The sequence below is a fragment of the Bubalus bubalis genome, chromosome 5 (genome assembly GCF_019923935.1).
Source record: "Bubalus bubalis isolate 160015118507 breed Murrah chromosome 5, NDDB_SH_1, whole genome shotgun sequence".
NCBI classification, from domain to species: domain Eukaryota; kingdom Metazoa; phylum Chordata; class Mammalia; order Artiodactyla; family Bovidae; genus Bubalus; species Bubalus bubalis.
The window spans coordinates 54,213,734-54,233,855 of NC_059161.1; the positions used below are offsets into that span (position 1 = coordinate 54,213,734).

General features: G+C 49.4%; 1 protein-coding gene across 1 annotated transcript in view; it reads right to left on the bottom strand.

Annotated features, from left to right (window-relative positions):
• The window catches only part of CAPN2 (calpain 2), a 57,103-nt gene that overhangs the window by 20,269 nt on the left and 16,712 nt on the right, over nucleotides 1–20,122 (bottom strand). The window contains exons 3-7 of the mRNA XM_006057240.3: nucleotides 6,232–6,350; nucleotides 5,109–5,242; nucleotides 3,818–3,986; nucleotides 2,561–2,644; nucleotides 877–962 (exon numbers count right to left, since the gene is read on the bottom strand). Of these exons, the coding sequence (XP_006057302.1) occupies nucleotides 877–962; nucleotides 2,561–2,644; nucleotides 3,818–3,986; nucleotides 5,109–5,242; nucleotides 6,232–6,350 (592 nt within the window). The remainder of the gene's footprint in view (nucleotides 1–876; nucleotides 963–2,560; nucleotides 2,645–3,817; nucleotides 3,987–5,108; nucleotides 5,243–6,231; nucleotides 6,351–20,122) is intronic.

The window sequence follows — 20,122 nt, forward strand, 5'->3', positions numbered from 1 at the left end:
AATAGCACCCCACTCCAGTACTTTTGCCTAGAAAATCCCATGGATGGAGGAGCCTGCTAGGCTGCTAGTCGCCAGAGTTGGACATGACTGAGTGACTTCACTTTTACTTTTCACTTTCATTCATTGGAGAAGGAAATGGCAACCCACTCCAGTGTTCTTGCCTGGAGAATCCCAGGGACGGGGGAGCCTGGTTGGCTGCCGTCTATGGGGTCGCACAGAGTCGGACACGACTGAAGTGACTTAGCAGCAGCAGCAGCAGAAATCCAATGGGAGGTGGGAGGGAGTGCTCATCTTGGCCTGTGCCGCTGACCTGCGGGCCCTGGCGGGTGTCTCTCTGCCACAGCAGAGGCTGCCTGGGAATCGGCCAGGGAAAAGGTGGAATTGTAGCTGCTGGGCTGTGGAGGAGGATGGGGAGATAGGAGCAGAGGAAGACCAGGAGAGGGGCTCATGGGAGATTTCACCCCAGAGTTGAAGGTTGAACAGGCCAACCAAGAACCCTGGACATCAACAGAGGACTTCTATTGGCACAACGTTTACATCCTTGGGATAGAACAAGTGCTTGGAGGAGGAAAGGTGTGTATTTTCTCTGAAGATCCAATAGCAGAGTGACTTTGAGCCAGTGAAGGGGTGGACCATGAGCTGATGAAAGGATGAGCATCCCGGGAGCTTGGGCCTTGTAAAGGCAGCCAAGTGGCTGGAGTGTTGTGGTTAAGAGTCCTGAGGGGCCACCAGCCCCATGGGTCCCACTCGGGGTGGGGGAACCCTGTGCTCTGGTACTTTATTCTCAGCACAGCCGCCGTGCGCGCTCTCCTTAGCTCCCCTCCCAGAGCTTCCTGGCCAGACGCCCCCCACCCAGACCCCCACCACCCTCCTCACTTGTCATTCCACTGCCCGGTCCACTCCACCTCTCCCCAGGGATTCCGGATGCGGATCAGCTTCTGCAGGCTTCCTCTGCTTTCCACCTGAAGGACGGGTGGGTGAAGGAGAGGAGGGAGATGCTGAGTTCAAGCCAGGCCTGGAGGTTCTCCGGCCCAAAGCCCCTTTCTCCATGAGGCAGGGATGGGAGCCATGTTACAAGGGGGATCACTAAAGGGAGAAGGGTTTGACCCCTAGACTCTCGCTGCTGCTCAGCTTGTGGCAGCTCCTGGGATCTAGCCCTCAGAAGACCAGGGCTCTTCAACCTCCATTGTGAGCCCGAGGCACAAACGCCCTTGTTCTGGGCTCTGCACTGGCACGTCACCTTTGAACCTCCGTTCAGCTGACTATAATAGGATGTATTTTTGTCACATGAGCTCCGTCAAATGAACACTGGTGATGACAAGAAAAACGGTACATGGATCTTGACTAAACCTTGGACTGGGGGCATTGAGGAGGCTAGAAAAGACATTTTGGAGCAACTGGGGAAATGTTTATATGCACTATTTATTGCATCACGTTATTAAATTAATGTTTATTTCTTCAGCATGAAAACAGTACTGGGATTATGTAAGACAGTGTCCCTGTGGGCAGGAGATAAATACTGAAATGTCAGGAGCGAGTGAAGTGTTGTGACGTTTGCGATTTCCTTCCAAATGGCTCAGAAAGAAAGTGCACACTAAGCGATGAAACAGCTGTGGAAAATCTTAACCATTGTTGAATCCAGGGAAATAGCATTTGAATGTTTACTGTATGATTCTTTCAGCTTTTCTGTAGACTTAAGATTTTTCAAAATACAAAGATGTGGGGAGTTGGATAAAACAAAGATTCAAGGTTAAAAACAAAAAACCGCACTGGGTATGTCAGACGACCTGGGATCTAGTCTTCATTCAGTGATTAGAAGATGGCTATCTAACAACATTTATAGTAATGATACGGAGAAGGCAATGGCACCCCACTCCAGTACTTTGCCTGGAAAATCCTATGGATGGAGGAGCCTGGTGGGCTGCAGTCCATGGGGTCACTACGAGTCGGACTGGACTGAAGCGACTCAGCAGCAGCAGCAGCAGCATGGTAACAATAATAACAGCCAAGTCAAGGAGAGCGATTTGTTTAAACACAACTTGTCAGGAAGTCTGAGCGCTTTACACGTATTAACTCGTTTGATTCACCTCAACAACCTTACAACGGGTATCACTGTATTATTGTTTCTAATTCAACTTTGAGGAAACTGGGGAGAAGAAGAGAGTTTAAACACTTGCCCAGGCCAACAGCGTGCAAGGGGCAGAGTCAGATTTGAACACTAACTGGGGCACTAATGCTTTTGTGAGATCAAATCTGAAAGCACTTTAAAGAAGCTGGAACACGACACTGGGTCGTGTTCTCTTTAGCTGGTCTGGAGGAGGGAGGCGATTCTGGAACTTGATGGCACTGCGCCTGGCCCCACTCGCGGCCAGCAGAGGGCAGCGCGCGGCCGGCAGGCGCTGGGGAGGGCCACCCGTCGCGAGCCCTGAACTTCAGCAACTCGGGGCTGCTGGGAAAGGACCGGGAACGCGGGGCCCCACCCTCGGCAAGCAGGCAAAAATGTGCTTCTGCCATCGGGTGAGGGAGAGAAAGATCCCCAGGAATGCCTGCCGGGCGTTACCTCCTCGGCGCCGGTCACCGAGTACGCGTGCCCCTTCACCAGCTTCTGGAACGTGATGGCCTCCGAGTCCGCAGCGCTGGTGATCTGCAAACGCGGGAGAATCAGTCCGGCCTCAGCATCCCGCCTTCTCCCTCCTTCCCTCCCTCGCTCGGGTCCTACCGCAGGGCGGGGGGCCTGGGTGGTGGGTGAGAGAGCCGCCCCACTCCCGCCCAGAGCCCTCCCGCCGTTATTTACAGCCAGAGGAGAGGCTGCAAGCAGCCCTCGGGGGGCGCCGCACTTGCACTCGTGTGTGTGCCCCGCGCAGTCACAAATTCCCGCAGGAAAAGGGCACGCCGTGCAGAGGGGGCTCAGGGCACACACCTGGGCGGCCCAAATGCGCCGAGTCTCTGGAAACCGCGCGGATCGCCCTGCCCCGCCCCGCTGCGGGGTTTACACGAGGGCAGTCCTCCGTTTCTGCCTGACTTCAGAATTGGCGTCTGTCTATTAAGGCTTCCCCAGGGATCCCATTCCCCATCTGTTGTGATGGAGGTGGTTATTTTTGTCTGAGTCAACGAGAAGGGCTGCTAGTAGAAAGGGTCTCTGCCTGGACATGGTCTGAAGAGAAGGTTTGCAAATCCCCACCTAGAGTCGCACACAGACTTGGACCCCCCAGAGCCAGGCTTCTTATGCCTGATCCCAGAGCAACCAGCTCCTCCTGGTTAGGACAGGGCTGGGCCGCTGGGCACAGGCAAAGCCTGGCGGCTCCTTGCTGACAGGATGTCGCACCCACGTCCCTTCCTCTGGAGAGGTGTGCCAGCAAGGCTAGCATGAGGAGATGGTTCCTCCCTGTGCCTCCTAAAGTCTTCCTACAGGTCTGCTAACCCTGCACCAATTGGGGGGAGGCTGCTGGGCTCTGGGCACAGGCCCTGCAGGTGGGCCAAAGGTGAATGGGATGGTGCTGCCCTTGGGCCCAGCAGAGGGCAGGGGACTCTCACAGAAGCTGTGATCTGGGTGGTGAGTCACAGGAGGCTGAGGGTTGTACGTGGGCTGGAGAGAGAATGGCTGGAGGCTGGAGTCACCATTTGGGCACCAGTTGTAGCCCCAGCCAGCCTGACTGTTGCCTAGCCACCCCTGGGCTCCAGGTGATGTGTAATATGGCGGACAAGGGATGGGCTAGCCGTGCGGGGAGTAAGGGCAGTGGGACTCTTCGGTCACTGTGGAAGCTCACTTCCACTAGAGCAGATTGGGATGTGGCTAGGGAGGGAGGCCTGGACTTACATCGATGGAGCAGCCCAGGAGAGAGCCTTTCTGCAGAGCCTTCTGGATGATCCTGAACAGGTTGGGAGGGGCCTTCCTCAACTCATACCACTCGGCAATGCCTCCAGTGAAGTCCTCGAAGCCCTCGGTGGTGGCGCCCCCTGAAAGTGCTTCATAACACCCATTGATCCTGCGGGAAGGGGAGAGACACTGTGGCCACCGGAGTTGAAACTTCTGCTTCTCAAAGTGTCCCGCCCAACTCAGGCCTCTTGTTGGATGCTCCAGGGACCCTCTGCTCGGTCTCTCCTTGGTTTGTCTCCAGCTCAGGTTGCCCATGAGGGCAGGTGACTGTCCCTGTGGTTACCACTGCCTGGTACTTTATGAAATTTTTGGAAAAGTCTCATAGAACCTTACAGCTGGAAGGACCTGGATGTTTATCTGGCCAACCTCCTGTATTGATTCTCTCTGCATCCTGGCAGGAAAGGGGTCTGCTAAATGGGCTGTTTGGCGGTTATAGCTTAAAAGGGGACAGCAGTTCAGTAATGAAAGCAGCTTCCCTGAGCACCCTCGGCACTGTCTTAGGAGGTGCTGGTCGCTCCTGATGGTGCCCTGGTCACAGCGTTGCTGCCCTGTGGCTTCCCTAACTCTACTGCTTGTGTGTAGATTTAGCAGCAATTCACGCCCCAGCTTCTCACAGCTGGTGTCTGACTCCTGGCCCTCCTCCCTGGCAGGGGCTGGAGGGAACAGAAATCCTCCTGATGCCTGATAGCTGCTCACTTTCCCAGAGGGAGCCCAGGCAGCGGGGCCAGGATGGGGCACACTCTGGAGGGGGCTGGACAGATGGGGGTAGGGGGTGGGATCCTGCTGGGAACAGGCAGTGCTGAGCATTGGACAAGGCAGCCTGTGGGGGATGCAGCTGGGAGGGCTGGGGAAAACCATTTCTAATCAGTGTATTATGTATTCTGGGCAAATTTCCATAATTTTCATACCTCTGCAATGGATCATTTTGCCCATTTGGCAAAAAAATCTTTGCTGCATTTAGCTGACAAAAATGTAACATGACCTGCCAAGGAAGTAGAAGTCCTCAAGGCCAGCATGATCAGTGCTGTGCGTGTTCCTGTGCATTTGGCAAAAAATGGCAATAGCCACGTGCATTATCTCCTCGAATTTCGAGCCCAGTTTTGTCCAGAGTTGTCCTTCTGTAGTATAGGACTTTTTTTTTTTTTCAAAATCGTCCTTGAATAGTTTCTGTCTTTTCCAGAATGCAGGGCAGCTGGGGGCAGGCTGGCGGGGGCAGGGCGCGGGCACTTACTTGGCGTAGGCCTTCTCCAGCAGTGCACTCCAGAACTCGCTGCCCTCTGCCGAGTGCACGAAGAGCAGCTCCCCGTCCTTGGTGGGCAGCCTGTCGTCCACCACCACCTCCACCCACTCGCCATACTGCCAGAACTGCGGGGCAGGGAGAGAGAGGGCTGGCCTGGAGAAGGAGCTGGCGGCAGGTGGCAGCCTGGGGTCCTTCCCACCCCGCGAGCCTCAGGTGCACCTGGCTCCTCCCGTAGGAGGACCTGGGCGTAGGCTCCATGAGCCCACCCTGAGAAGAGGTGCTCCCTCCAGCTCTCTTCCTGCAGGTTCATCCTCACTGAGAAACCAAGGACACACGCTTGCCCCTCCCTCAGAGGCCACACCCTCCCCTCCCACCCTCTACCCTGCACCTTATACTTTAAAAAATACTATTTCTCATTTACCAGCATACAAGGAGGACAGTGAGCCTTACCTTAACATTTTGTCTCAGATCCCAAATAGCACACTTTTTAAAAAACTTGGGAACCACTTCCTGAGAACCCTGCCCTACCGCCCTCCTCGCCTTTGCTGTCCTTACAGGGTCCCAGGTCTGTGGCGAGCCAGGGAGCTTCCTGATGTTCCTCAGGGTCCTTAGTAGAAGAGTATTGTTCTCAGCCCCTAGCATCTGCTCCTGGCCCCCAGGATCCATTCCTAACCTCCACACTTGCTCCTAGTACCCAGGACATGATCCTGGCCCTCAGGACCTGTTCGAATTGTGGTGTTGGAGAAGACTCTTGAGAGTCCCTTGGACTGCAAGGAGATCAATCCAATCAATCGTAAAGGAAATCAACCCTGAATATTCATTGGAAGGACTGATGCTAAAGCTCCAATACTTTGGCCACCTGATGCAAAGAGCCGACTCACTGGAAAAGACCCTGATGCCAGAAAAGATTGAAGGCAGGAGGAAAAGGGAATGAGATGGTTGGATGGCATCACCGATTCAATGGACATGAGTTTGAGCAAACTCAGGAGATAGTGAAGGATAAGGAAGCCTGGTGTGCTGCAGTCCATGGGGTTGCAAAGAGTCAGACATGACTGAGCAACTGAATAACAACAACCAGGATCTGATGAGAAGCTTGAGCCAACTATTAAGTTACCTGGAAGTGGAAGATCCCTGCATAGTTCTCCTGGAAGCTCTGGTCCAGGGGGACGACTCGTGCCAGGATTTCTTCATTCAAAGTGAGGGAGGCAATGGCGGCCAGCAGCCAGCAGTCACCTGTGAATACAGCACAAGGAACTCTCATCAGAGGGGTCTCAGTGCCGAACAGCTTGTCACCACCTCTGGTGCTGGAAGTCTAAGGCCAACCTGGCCCAGATGTTCCAGCTGGTCCTCATGTGAAGGGTGTGGAGGAAGACTGGGGTGATGCTTTGAGGGGACTGCTGAGGGAGAGATATTTTCGTTGTGATAGCGGTTGGGTGGAGATGGGAGAATTCATCCCCTGAAAGACGTAGACCCTGTGATGGCTAGACTGTGTCCTCACAAGTCTAGCCAAGCTGGCTCCATGCTTGGTCCGCTGGAGGTGCTCAGCAGTAAGCATGTGTGCAGTGAGGATGCCAACCTGGCAGAAGAGGCTGCTGAGAACACAGGCTTTAAAGGTGAGGTTGAGTGACAAGAAGGAAACATCATGATGGATGGGAAGGGATCGAATACCATGCATCCTCTCCTGAGAAAAGGATGTAGCGGCAAGGGAGGAGAGGCCAGCAGGTGGCCCAACGGATGCAAATACAAGGGCCTGAGTCTGAGAAGGCACCTTGGGCTGGGCTGTCTTCGAGGATGGACAAGGACGTAGGAAGCCCTCTGCAGGGGGTGTGGGCATCACGCATGGGGAGTAAGGATGGGGACAGCCAGATGGGCGGCTGGTCTGGCAGCCTGGCCTTGGTCTCAATGCCCTCCTCTCTGATACATGGGTCATTCACGAGGTGTAATGAGAGCACGTGTGTAAAGCACACACTCATTTCACGTGGTCAGAAGCAAGCTGATGGTGGGAAGAGGTCATGTTTTCCACGAGACAAGAGGTCTGACTGATGGAGGCTCTGGGGAAAAGATGAGGAAGTTTACTCCCTTAAGGAATGTGCACTTTCCTACAATTTCCCATGACAATAATAGGAAATAGCCTCAGATGAGTTTGATTTCCATGGCTGGGTTTCTTTTTATTAATTGGCAGATCTATTTAAAGTGTCGTGGGCGTCCACGTGGCACTAGTGGTAAACAATCTGTCTGCCAATGCAGGGTTCGAACATGGGTTCAATCCCTGGGTCAGGAAGGTCCCTTGGAGGAGGAAATGGCAACCCACTCCAGTATTCTTGCCTGGAAAATCCCATGGACAGGGGAGCCTGGTGGGCTAAAGTCCATGGGGTCACAAAGAGTTGGACACAATCTAGCACACGTGCGCACGCGCGCGCGCACACACACACACACACTAAAACTGCCACTGAAGTTCACCGTGATCTCTGATTTCTGCAGACTATTCGGTGTCCTGGTAGTTCTTGAACTGGATTGTCCTGCTAACACTTAGCAATGATGCTGTATGAGTAACTCTGAGGCCTCTGTGTGCTCATGACAACCCTGTGGAAAGACAGGGTCCACCCCTCCCTAATCAGTCAATCAGTAACCAAAGGAAGTTAAGTCACTTTGCTCCTCCGGTTGGGCAGGTGCAGTGGGTTCTCCATAGTTTCCCACTCAGCGGCCATTACTCCCCTTCTGGCACCACCGATGACCCTCTGAGAAGCAAGCCTCCCCTGCCTCCTCCCTGCCTGTGAGGTTTGGGTGGCATGGACTCTGCCCCCAGGTGGGAGGTAGGTGGGTCTCTAGCAAATAGGCAGCACGTTCCCTGGCCTCAGTGGTTGGCTTGGGGAAGGTGCTGTAACCCAGCAAGAGCCAGGGAGGTATGAGGAGACCTCTCCTGAGGCTTGGGGGAAAGTGGACAGGTTCTTTCTTCTACTTCACTGGCTCTACAATGGTGTGTGGTCTACTGCTGCTGAAGCCACCTTGCAGCCAGCTCAAAGGAAGAGGGGCTGAAAGGTGGAGGGAGAAACCAGGCCCTGGTGTTATCGCTGGCTGGTTCCCTGGATCAAACTGTACCTGAAGCTGTATCTATTTGGACGTTTATTACATGAACTGATCATGTCCCCATTTCCTTACCCATTGGCCAAGTTCCTGCACTTGACTGCAAGGGGTGCATGGACGCTAGCCATTACTTATGAGGCCTTCCTATGTGCCAGCCACCATTCTAAGAGATGCGGGTTCATCATCTCATCCATTTCCCACAGAAGCTCCATGATGGTGCTGCCACCATCTCCATGTTAAAGCTAAGGATAACAGGGCTTAGGTTAAATGCACTGTCAACTGTGAAACACTACAAGGAAGAGTTTAGAAGGTATGTTTGTCAGATCTCAGAAGACAACTTGTGGGTCAACTAGATCTTTATATAAACCAAACTAGAGACTCTCTGACACACTTAGAATAGGATCGTGCAGAAAAACTTGGCATTGAGAGGCTTTACTGCTGGCCGTGGGGAGGAGCCCCTGATGGGTGGGGATGGAACTCTACATAGAGGAGCTTTCCTGGCCTGATTCCATATGCTGCCATATGCTGCCGATCATCATTATAACAACATTCAGCCTTTTCTGAGAACCCAGCCTTCTCTCAGGCTTTATCATATTATCTATCGTTCCTAGAGGATGACGTCACCAAGTGCCAGCTGCTCTCAGAGTCAAGAGATCCTCCTTTTCAATCTATCCCCCCTCCTCCGAGCCAGACCTTCTCATGACTCTAGTCCTTTGAGAACCTGGAGATGCCTGTGATTCTTATCTTTCTTGAGGTTATTTGAGATTTTCTCGGAATCTTGGAAAAGGATTTGGGTCTCTCAATACATGGAGGCAGACAGCCTTGCGGATAACATGGGCCCACGTGTAGGAATTTCAGTGGCATTTGTCCTGAAACCAGTTATTTCCATGGCTCCTGTGGATCCACCATAAAATCCCTGAGCATCCTCTGAAGAGCTTCCCTATCTGTCTGACTCTGGAGGGGCCATCTGAACGCCCTCCCGGTTCTGTTTCCCTCAGTACCAACAGGAGGATGGCCTTTACCTGTCCATGCGTGTGGGCATCACACTGGTGTGTGTCTGCAGGACCATTCGGTTGCTTTTTAGCGCTGGAGATCACAGCTGACTATGCTACTACTCAGGGGACAGTGACTGAATGCATGAAGGACTGGATTTAGGTAGAGGTACCATTTCTTTTTTTTTTCCTTTTTGTGGGTCATCCATCTAGGTCAGTGCTGGCCACACACCTCTCTCAGATTACTGCTCACCACCAGACCTGGATGCTCTTGCCACAGCCCAGAAATCAGTGGCCATGCCTCACGGCTCCCTGTTTTCTTCCTTCACGTCCTAGAACCTTTTTCATGGGCACTCCAGGAAAGACCTCATCTCCCCTGGCCCTTCAGAGAGGATTGCTTTTTTGATCCTTTCCTATTCCAATCTAACTTTTTTCCTCTGATTATAAATTCTAGGATTTGTAATCCTAGAATGTTTCCTAGATGACAAAACTGTCCAAGAGGCAATTAAGTGATTTAAAATTCTTTAAGAATTAAGTTACTTGCTTGAGGTTGCAAGTCCTGGAAAGGGCAGAGCAGGGACCAGAGTCTGGACTCTTTTGCTTCCGCCAAAAGAAATGAGAGAAATAACAAGTAGCTAATATTTTGTGTGATATTTTGGAATTTACAAAATCATGGTTTACATTTTATTTGATCCTTACAGATATCTTTTGAGATGATCGTTCTTACAGTATTACTAATCATCTTTTTTGGATGAAGTTCAGGAAGTCTTGTGTTCTACCCAGTTGACAGGTCTTACATGCAAATCATCTGAATCCATACCCTGGGTTTTGTTTAAAAAACATACCTTGCAAAAGACTTCCTTTGGTTAAGAGCATGACTCATAACTAGGGAAAGAACCCACTAGGAAAATCCAGCTGCAATTCAAATTTAAAACTAAGTGGTAGGGGCTTCCCTGGTAGTCCAATGGTTAAAACTTTGCCTTCCAACGCAGCAGGTGTGGGTCCAATCTCTGATCGGGGAGATAAGATCCCACATGCCCTGCGGCCAAAAAGCCAAAACATAAAACAGAAACAATATTGTAATGAATTCAATAAAGACTTAAAAAATGGTCCATATCAAAAACATCTTTTAAAAAACCCCAAAACTAAGGGGTAACAAGCAGCAGCTTCCTGAAATCCTATATTGCATGTTAATATCCCCAAATCCTTGGTTCAGAAATATTAAAACATGTCACCTATTCAATGCAATCCAGTTCCCTAAGGCAACAGGAGGATGGCTTGTCATTGCACAGCCAAGCCCCTAGCACTAAGATCACAGCACAAGCAAGGGTAAACAAGAGTTAGATGCACTTTACGGTCAAAGGTTCAAAGTTTTTCATATACACACACATACAAGTGGCTCCAAGTCTTATTTCTAATAAGGTAGAAACATTTGAAATCCTATTTTATAATAGTATGCTAAGTCACTTCAGTCGTGTCCGACTCTGTGTGACCCCACACATAAAGTATATAATAGTATACTTTTATATTATTTTATACTTCTGATTTCTTAAGTCCGTCCCTCACCACATGCAGCAAAATATTTTTAACAAAGTTGGGAAGCTCCCTTACAAAACCTTTTTTTTTTTTGCCATACAGCAAATTCCCTTTGGCTTTCTGTTTTACATATGGTAATGTAAGTTTCCATGTTACTCTTTCCACACATCTCACCCTCTCCTCCCCTCTCCCCATGTCCATAAGTCTATTCTCTATGTCTGTTTCTCCACTGTTGCCCTGAAATTCTTCAGTACCATTTTTCTAGATTCTGTATATATGTGTTGCTGCTGCTGCTGCTAAGTCGCTTCAGTCGTGTCCGACTCTGTGTGACCCCATAGATGGCAGCCCACCAGGCTTCTCCATCCCTGGGATTCTCCAGGCAAGAGCACTGGAGTGGGTTGGCATTTCCTTCTCCAATGCATGAAAGTGAAAAGTGAAAGTGAAGTCACTCAGTTGTGCCCGACTCTTAGCGACCCCATGGACTGCAGCCTACCAGGCTCCTCCGTCCATGGGATTTGCCAGGCAAGAGTACTGGAGTGGGTTGCCATTGCTGGTATTTATCTTTCTCTTTCTGACTCACTTCACTCTGTATAATAGGTTGTAGGTTCATCCACCTCATTAGAATGGCCCTCATCAAAACCTATTTTTAAAGTTTATTTAATCTGAAAACAATGGTTATAGCAGTTTGCATTCATGCAGACTTACTATGTGCCAGGCCCTGTGCTAAAATGCTTTACATGTACTGTGAGCGAAAAAAGTATCACCTGTCACTTAGTAAACAAAGAATGTTGTTGCTGTCAAACCATCAGCCACTGTGGTGGCCCTGACAGTGAGCCCTGAGGGAAAGTCAGGATGGAGAAGACTGGGATACTGGTCCTAGACAGTTAAGATGCATATCTAAGGAGTAACTTCAATGAGCCCAGACTCTTGCATCTTCTCATGCATAGAAAAGCACTGAAATCATTAACTTGAGAGTCTGTTTTTTATGATTAGCAGTAATATTTTAATGTTCAAATCCATGTTTTGTTTTTGTTTTTCAGCAAACCCCCTATATATCCTGCATATCCTCCCTTATGTCTTTGGAATGATTCCTCAGAGCTAGCTGAGAGGTTGTCTCCCAGACTACAGTCCTCAGTAACATCCCCGAATAAAACATAACTCACAACTTTGAGGTTGTGTGGCTTTTTTTTTTTTTTTTTAACTTGAAAGTATCATGAAGTTTCCACAAAACAATTTGAGAGGGACTTTCCTATTGGTCCAGTGGTTAAGAATCTGCCTGCCAGTGTAGGGGACATGGATTCGATCCCTGGTCCAGGAAGATCCTACATGCCATGAGGCAATTAAGCCCAGCCACAGCTGCTGAAGTTTTCACTCTAGAGTCCATTCTCTGCAACAAGAGAACCCACCAGAAGGAGAAGCCTGCGCAGCGCAACTAAGACCCTCACACAACAATGAAGACCCAATGCAGCTAAAAAAAAAAAAGCTAAAAACCAAAACAAAACCATTTGATATAGGGGTACTATTACTACCTTCTGTAAGGAGACTGGGTGGCTCACCCCAAGGTCCCAGCTAATGAATGGCTGTCAGGTCTGTCTGAGCAAAACACACACTGTTAATGCATAATCAGAACAGTTTCCTTGGCAAATAGGTGTCAATTTCTAATTCACTTAGTTCCCAGGACATGGTCCTGGGGGCTTTTGTCCTTGAGAGGTGACTCCATTATGTTTCAGCATTTGGGCTGCTCAGTGTTTTTTCTTTCTAGTTTCCTGCTCGCTCCACCTGGATGGCCACACCTCCCTGAGGGTTTTCTCCCCACAAGGAAACCTGTTGGGTTCCGTCTACCAAGGTCAGAATCTACCCATCCTACAACAGTTTAAAAAAACCCATCTGCTCTGGGTAACCCCATGGTGACCTGCTCCTGCAGAGGTGAGCAGGGTGGAGAGGAGGCACTGGAGTCTCCTTCTGGCACAGCCTGTTTGGGTCGGCTACGTTGGGGTCTGGGTAAAACCAGGCTGGCTGATACAGGCCAGGACAGATGACCCACTGACCTCTGAGGCTCCTGCTCACCTGTGGTTCTAACTGGTTTGAGAGGATGCCTGCCAGTGACCAAGGCCTCTCCTGGAATGCTGCCACATGGATGGGGCTTGAAAAAGAAAGATCCGGTGTGTACTTCTATAGATGTTTAAATTATATGTCTATAAGAGACTCTGAAAGTGAAAATGGCTCGGTCATGTGTAACTCTTTGTGACCCCATGAAGTATAGCCCACCAGGCTCCTCTGCCCATGGAATTTTCTAGGCAAGAGTACTGGAGTGGGTTGCCATTTCCTCCTCCAGGGGATCTTCCTGACCCAGGGATCGAACCCATGTCTCTTGCATCTACTGTATTGGCAGGCAGGTTCTTTTTTTTTTTTAATTATTTTTTTCTTTTAATTGGAGGCTAATTACTTTACAATATTGTGGTGGTTTTTGCTACACAGTCACATGAATCAGCCATGGGTGTACATGTGTTCCCCATCCTGAACCTCCCTCCCACCTCCCTCCCCATCCCATCCCTCAGGGTCATCCCAGCACACCAGCCCTGAGCACCCTGTCTCATGCATCAAACCTGGACTGGCGATTTCACATATGATAATATACATGTTTCGATGCTATTCTCTTAAATCATCCCACCCTTGCCTTCTCCCACAGAGTCCAAAAGTCTGTTCTTTACATCTGTGTCCCTTTCGCTATCTCACATACAGGGTCATCATTACCATCTTTCTAAATTCCATATATATGCGTTAATATACTGTACTGGTGTTTTTCTTTCTGGTAGGCAGGTTCTTTACCACTAGCGCCATCTATGAATCCTGGGAGGGATGGTTATGCCTTCTCATCGCTTGCAGAGGCTTCCAGCCAGGCTGTTTATGTCCAACAGTGTTCAAAGCTTCTCTGACTAGTGTGATCTGTCCTCCACCAGCTGTTCACCCTTAGAATTAACTCCAAGGGCATCATCCAGCCTGCATAGACAATCATTTACTCCATTTACACTGTGGCCCACATTCTTGGCTAGAAAAATTCATCATCATAAAATTGCTACTTCCTGTTAAGCCAGTCTATAAATCTAACGCAATCCCAATAAAAATAGCAAGAGGATTTTTTAAAAATTGGAACACAGCTGATTCTAAAATTTACTGGGAAAAAATAAACATGAAGCCTAGCCAGCAAAAAAATCTAAATATCTATTAGATATTAAAACACACACATAATAAATAAAATAGTACAGAACTTGTGCATGAACATAGAGATACATAAATGCACTGAATAGAAAGTCCAGAAATAGTTCCAAACATAGAAATTTAGTAAAGATAAATTATTCACAAATGAAATTGGAACAACTGAGTACCCATCTAGAAAAAAAATCAAATTATAGCTCATCTTGTCATGGGAATAAATTCTAAATGGAATAACATTTATATATAAATATAATATTATACATCTTAACTATATACTTTATATTTTTATACATTATATGTAAATATTATAAATCTATCCATTTGTATTAACTACATATTTTTGCTTATGTATTTATGTGATATACTGTTATGTTTTAATACATTCACAATATGATAAATCTAGCCATTTTTATTATTGACATGTTTATTCATGTATTTATATGATATACTGTTATGTTTTAATACATATGCTCACTATGATAGCATTATAATATTTTTATAAATCCATATATTCTATAAGAGATAATGGGAGAATTCTTTTATAACCTTTGAGTGGAGATATCATCAAATTACAACCTAGAGGTCATAAAATCTTCTAAGAAGTATTCCTTGGGTCTTTTTATTTCTTGTGGACAGTACAGTGTTAAACAGTCTTTATTATTTATTTTTCGCTGGGCGAGGTCTTTGCGGCTGCAGGCTCTTCTGTAGTTCCGACAGTGGGGGGCTACTCTTTCGTCGTGGTGTGCAGGCCTCTCCCTGTGGGGGCCTCTCCTGTTGCAGAGCACAGGCTGGAAGGCAAGCTCACTTCAGTAGGTGCTGCGCGCGGGCTCAGCAGTCGTGGCGCATGGACTTAGCTGTTTCCAGGCGCGTGAGATCTTCCCAGATCAGGGAAGGAACCCGTCTCCTGCACTGGCAGGTGGATTCTTTACCACTGAGCCACCAGGAAAGCCCACAACAGCTTTTAAATTAGTCCGCTGAGTAAGGTTGCTGCTAATGGATTTTAAAAGCCATAAAATGTTTAAATGATAAACTTAACTACATTAAAGTAAAAAAAAAAAAAAACGACATGCTAAACCAATCACAATAAGCAAAGTCAAACTACAAAATAACAGGGAAAAATATCTGTTACTCAGATCCCAGACCAAAAGTTATGTATAAATCTTCTCAGTATTTAATGAGAAAAAAATGAAAGCTCAATAGAAAAATGGGCAATGGCATCAACAGAGTCAATGGGAAAAGGAAAAATTAATGGCTCTTAAACATATTAAAAGGCACTTACCCTCACTCATCATAGAAGAAGCATAAAGTAAAACTACACTGAGATACCATTTTCACCCTTGGGATTGCCAAGGTCAAAGCGTGATGACCTGGAGAGGTTGTGGGGGAATGTACACCCTCAGTCCTGAAAAGGCAGTTTGAGGCTATTGTCGATGTGCTCCAATAATATCATATGTAGTCATCTCCCTACAGACATTCTCACAAGAGAAATGATGTATGTACAAGTTTATTTACTGCAGCGCTCGCTGCAACAGAAAAGTCTGAAACAAGGTAAATCTCCATGCACAGAGGAGAGGTGAAACAAACTATTGTCCTTCTCCAGCGATAGTCTATGCGGCCATAAGAAGGAATAAAGATGCTCCCTGTTGATACAGAATGATCCCCAAGATGTGCTATGTGAAACAAAGCAAGTACAAAACAACAACAACAACAACAAGAGGAAACAGAAAAAGAGAAGATGGGGGACCCTGTATTTGCCTCCCTTTTCTAATTCATATCTTCACGATCTGAAGTTATTTGGGAGGGATTGGGGGCAGGAGGAGAAGGGGACGACAGAGGATGAGATGGCTGGATGGCATCACTGACTCGATGGACGTGAATCTCAGTGAACTCCGGGAGTTGGTGATGGATAGGGAGGCCTGGCGTGCTGCGATTCATGGGGTCGCAAAGAGTCGGACACGACTGAGCGACTGATCTGATATAGAAGAGAAACATGTTCTTCTATAAGCTTAGATTGTGGTTCTATTACCATAAACTCTAGTTTATTGCCCTCAATAGATAATTGGTTAGGTTAATACTTGCAGTGAAAAAAAATGAAGCTTAATATCAATTACTCTAAATGAAAATTATTTTTGGCAGAAGTCTTCTATAATAATTGCTCCATAGTCAATAAGAACCCTGGAGGAGGGCATGGCAACCCACTCCAGTATTCTTGCCTAGAGAATCCCTATAGACAGAGGAGCCTGGCAGGCTGCAGTCCATGGGGTTGCAAAGAGTCAGACATGACTGAGCGACTAAGCACAGCACAGTCAAGAAGAACAGTCGATCAAGTCACTTACTCCCGTGTCCGCCAAAGTGTGTTCTGTAGAAACCAGTTCCTCAGGTTAACAGATGTTCCTTCAGAAATGTGTTCAGTGGTCAGATAAGTTTGGGAAATGCAAAGCTAACTAGGTCAAGTGTGGAGACATTCAGAGTCTTTCAATAATTGTACAGGGTGACCTCCCCAAAGCAGGGCCGTGGATGGCTCTGCGGTAAAGTACCTGCCTGCAACACAGGAGACACAGGAGATGCGGGTTGGATTGCTGGGTCGGGAAAGATCTCCTGGAGGAGGAAATGGCAACCCAGTATTCTTGCCTGGAAAACCCCATGGACAGAGGAGCCTGGCAGGCTGTAGTCCATGGGGTCAAGAGTTGGACACGACTGAACTCATGCATAAATACTTTAGAACTTGTTTTGCTATATAAGACACACACACACACAAACATGTATATATATATGCTTTTGGGGTGGGGGGAGGGTAAAGCCAAAAAAATTTCTGAGGAATGAGGCGTGGTATATCTAAATACCAATACATTCTGACTCACCACCTCTCCTCTGCCTTTCTCATCCTGGGAGCCTGATACCTGCCTTGGTCTGTCCTGAGGCCTGAACACAAGCAGGGACAAGTGTCAGAGCTGGGTCACTATGGGTCCCTGACAGCCCTGGCTGCTGGTGATATTTCCTTTCAGCAGGCGGCTCCTGGCCAAGTCCCTCCCTGAGGCAGCAGACAGGGTCCTGCCCAGAGGTTCCCAAACCACACCAAAGCCTGACCGCAGGCTGGACAGACCGGCTATTCCGACATCCGGGCTCCTCCCACACCCAGCTCAGCTTCTGCTCCTCCATTCAGTCCTGGGAGACACTTGGCCAGTCCAGGCCTGCCAGGCTGGGGAGGGGGGCTGGGGGATTTTCTGTTCTGCTTTGCACCCTTAAAGCTCACCTGGTACCCAACAGCCTCCTGCCTGGTCAAGCAGGGGCTTGCCGGCCCTTCCTCCCAACACCGGCACCACATCCAGACTTAACTCCCAGGAGGGGACAGTCCTCACCCCACATGGAGAGGGGACCTAGAATGCAAGTGCTCCTGGAAAGGGAACTGCGGATTCAAATGCCCTCACGTGAAAATGACTGAGCGCAGGTCAGTGGGGGGATGAGAGAGGCAGTGTTCTGGGAATCTGGAGCAGGCTGGGGGTGGGGGACAAGTGGAAAGCAGGATAGAAAGGAAATCACCCGGGGAGGGGATCCAGGGCCTCAAGCCAGACTTGCCCCTTGATTTTGGACATAGGTGGGCATTGCCCTGCCCAGTGGGGGACCTCTGGATCCCTGTAACAGGCATGTCTCATGGAGGTTGTGTTCATGCCTGTTTCCTCAAAGAACTGCCTCACTGCCCCCTCATCTTGCCTTGCACCGCATTCTCTCGCTTTCCCACACCCCTTTTGCCTCCAGCACCAGGAAACCTCTGTGCCAACTCCACCCTCTCGGGATTCCTCAGAGGCTGGCTCTTGGCTGCCCTGTCAGTCCCCTTTGGCCAGGTTTTCTCCTCCAACCCAGGCCCTTGGGATTGTCCTTCCAGCAAAACTTCCTCTACAAGTCGGCTCCATGATGTCCTAGGGGCCTGCTCTGCAGCTAAAAGGAGGTGCACAAACCCACAGGCAGGGTGCCTGCCGCCTGGGAGCGCTGGCCTGCTGGAGGAGAACCTCGGGGCCGGCAGCACCTGGGTTGATGGTTCGCCTACCGAGGGGTTCACCTACCGAGGAGGTTAGAAGAGCCCCAGCCACCAGACACAAGGAAGGGGCTCCATGGGTGCCCACAGTTCCCCCAGGCAATCCCCAAACCAGAAGGGAAAGACCCCCTGGATAGAGCTGGGAGGGCAGATCTGGATATGAATCCTGACCTCGCCACTTAAGACTGTGTGATCTTGGACACCTTTCTTAATTCCTCTGAGACCATGTTTTCTCAGCTGTGAAGTGGGTAAAAGACACACATACCCTCAAAGCGTTGTTAGGATCCGACGGAAAAGGGAAACTAGGGTTCCTGGATGGGTTTCAGAGATCTGTAACCCAGAGACACGGTGTGCACATTTTGCCTGTATGTAAACACAGGCATTTTCCAGGGAGGAGTCAGGTTTCACCCCCTCTTCATACCCCGAAAGTTAAATAACACCAGAGCTGACACAGAGTTCGAATCCTGGCTCTGACTGGGGGCATACTACTCTCTCTGTGCCTGTTTTCTCATGTATACATGGGCTTCATAATAGGGAACTGTCTCGAGTTGAGAATTAAATGCAAGAACATAAGCATTTAGAACACTGTCTCTAGGTGTTGGCTGTTTTTAATCTTCTAACATTATAGAAGAGAAACCTGAGGCCTGGAAGAGGCGAAGTCTTGACTGAGGATGTGTTATGCACCAAACATTGGCCACAGTGGGCTGCGCTGTTTCAGAAAGGGTGACAGCTCAGGATGGGGGGCGGTGCAGGAAGGTGGGAGTGAGGAGGGAGGGGAGCCCCCAGGGTGGGGAGGAGGAGGGGGTGAGAGGGGAAGGACTGAGACCACTAGCGCCTGTGGGCCTGTCTGATCATTGTGAGGCCTGGCCAACTTGTCCGAAGTAAGGGGGTGGGGAGGAGGTGTAAATAAAGGTGAAGCATGAGCACTGATGAGGGTGTAGATCCAAATGTATTCACTCAAAACCCCAGAAAGACAGAGAGATTCCCTGGTGGCTCAGTCGGTAAAGAATATGCCTATCAATGCAGGAGATTCAGGTTTGAGCCCTTGGTGGGGAAGATCCCCTAGAGAAGGAAATGGCAACCCATTCCAGCATTCTTGCCTGGGTAATCCCATGGACAGGAGTCTGGTGGGCTACATACAGTCCATGGGGTCGCAAGAGTCGGACGCAACTTATCGACTCAACCGCCACCACTCACCTTCACCCCCACCCCTGCCTCGCCTGGGACTGCGGCAGCTGTCCCTCTCTACTCCCAGCGCAGGACCGGGGACTGAGTACCGCCCCCCTGGGCTGAGGCTGGTTTGGTGGTCTCTTCTCTGCTCTGTCCCCTCGCAGAACCCAGGAGCCTCCTCCTGTGTCTGCAGTTTGATAATCGCTTTCTCTCCCTGCACACCTTTCCCAGGCATTTTCCGCACAAAATTTCTACTACCTTTGTGCCTACAGCAGAAGAGGATTCGCCAGTTCAGTTCAGTTCAGTCGTTCAGTCATGTCTGACTCTTTGCGACCCCATGGACTGCAGCACGCCAGGCCTCCGTGTCCGTCACCAACTCCCAGAGTTCACTCAAACTTATGTTCACTGAGTCGGTGACGGCATCCAACCATCTCATCCTCTCTCGTCCCCTTCTCCTCCCACCTTCAATCTTTCCCAGCATCAGGGTCTTTTCCAGTGAGTCGGTTCTTCACATCAGGTAGCCAAAGTATTGGAGTTTCAGCTTCAGCATCAGTCCTTCCAATGAATATTCATGTTAGCTTTAATTTCTTCACTTGTTCAATGACTATTTCGTGTCTTCTCTCTGGCCCAACCTCAGGCACCTGCCAAGATCACTTAGGCCACTTTTGCTCAAGGGACTCCAAGGAATCCCCTGCAAGTTCAAACTTCCCCCTCCCTCCCCTTCTAATTTGTTGGGAAAGGGAGGTCTGAGCTGTTAAGCACAGCTGCCGCACCCTTCCAGACTCAGGCACCTGGATAAAGGTCTAACTGTCCCTAGCCAGGCTGACCTCCCCCAGCTCCTCCACAGCCTCACCATGACCCTGACCGTGTACACACAGGCTTCCCTCCGCGGCGCACACTCGGCCGCACCCAGACCCCCACCCTCTGAGCACACAGCACCCCCAGGCAGACCTCGTGAATGGCTCCTTTAAGCT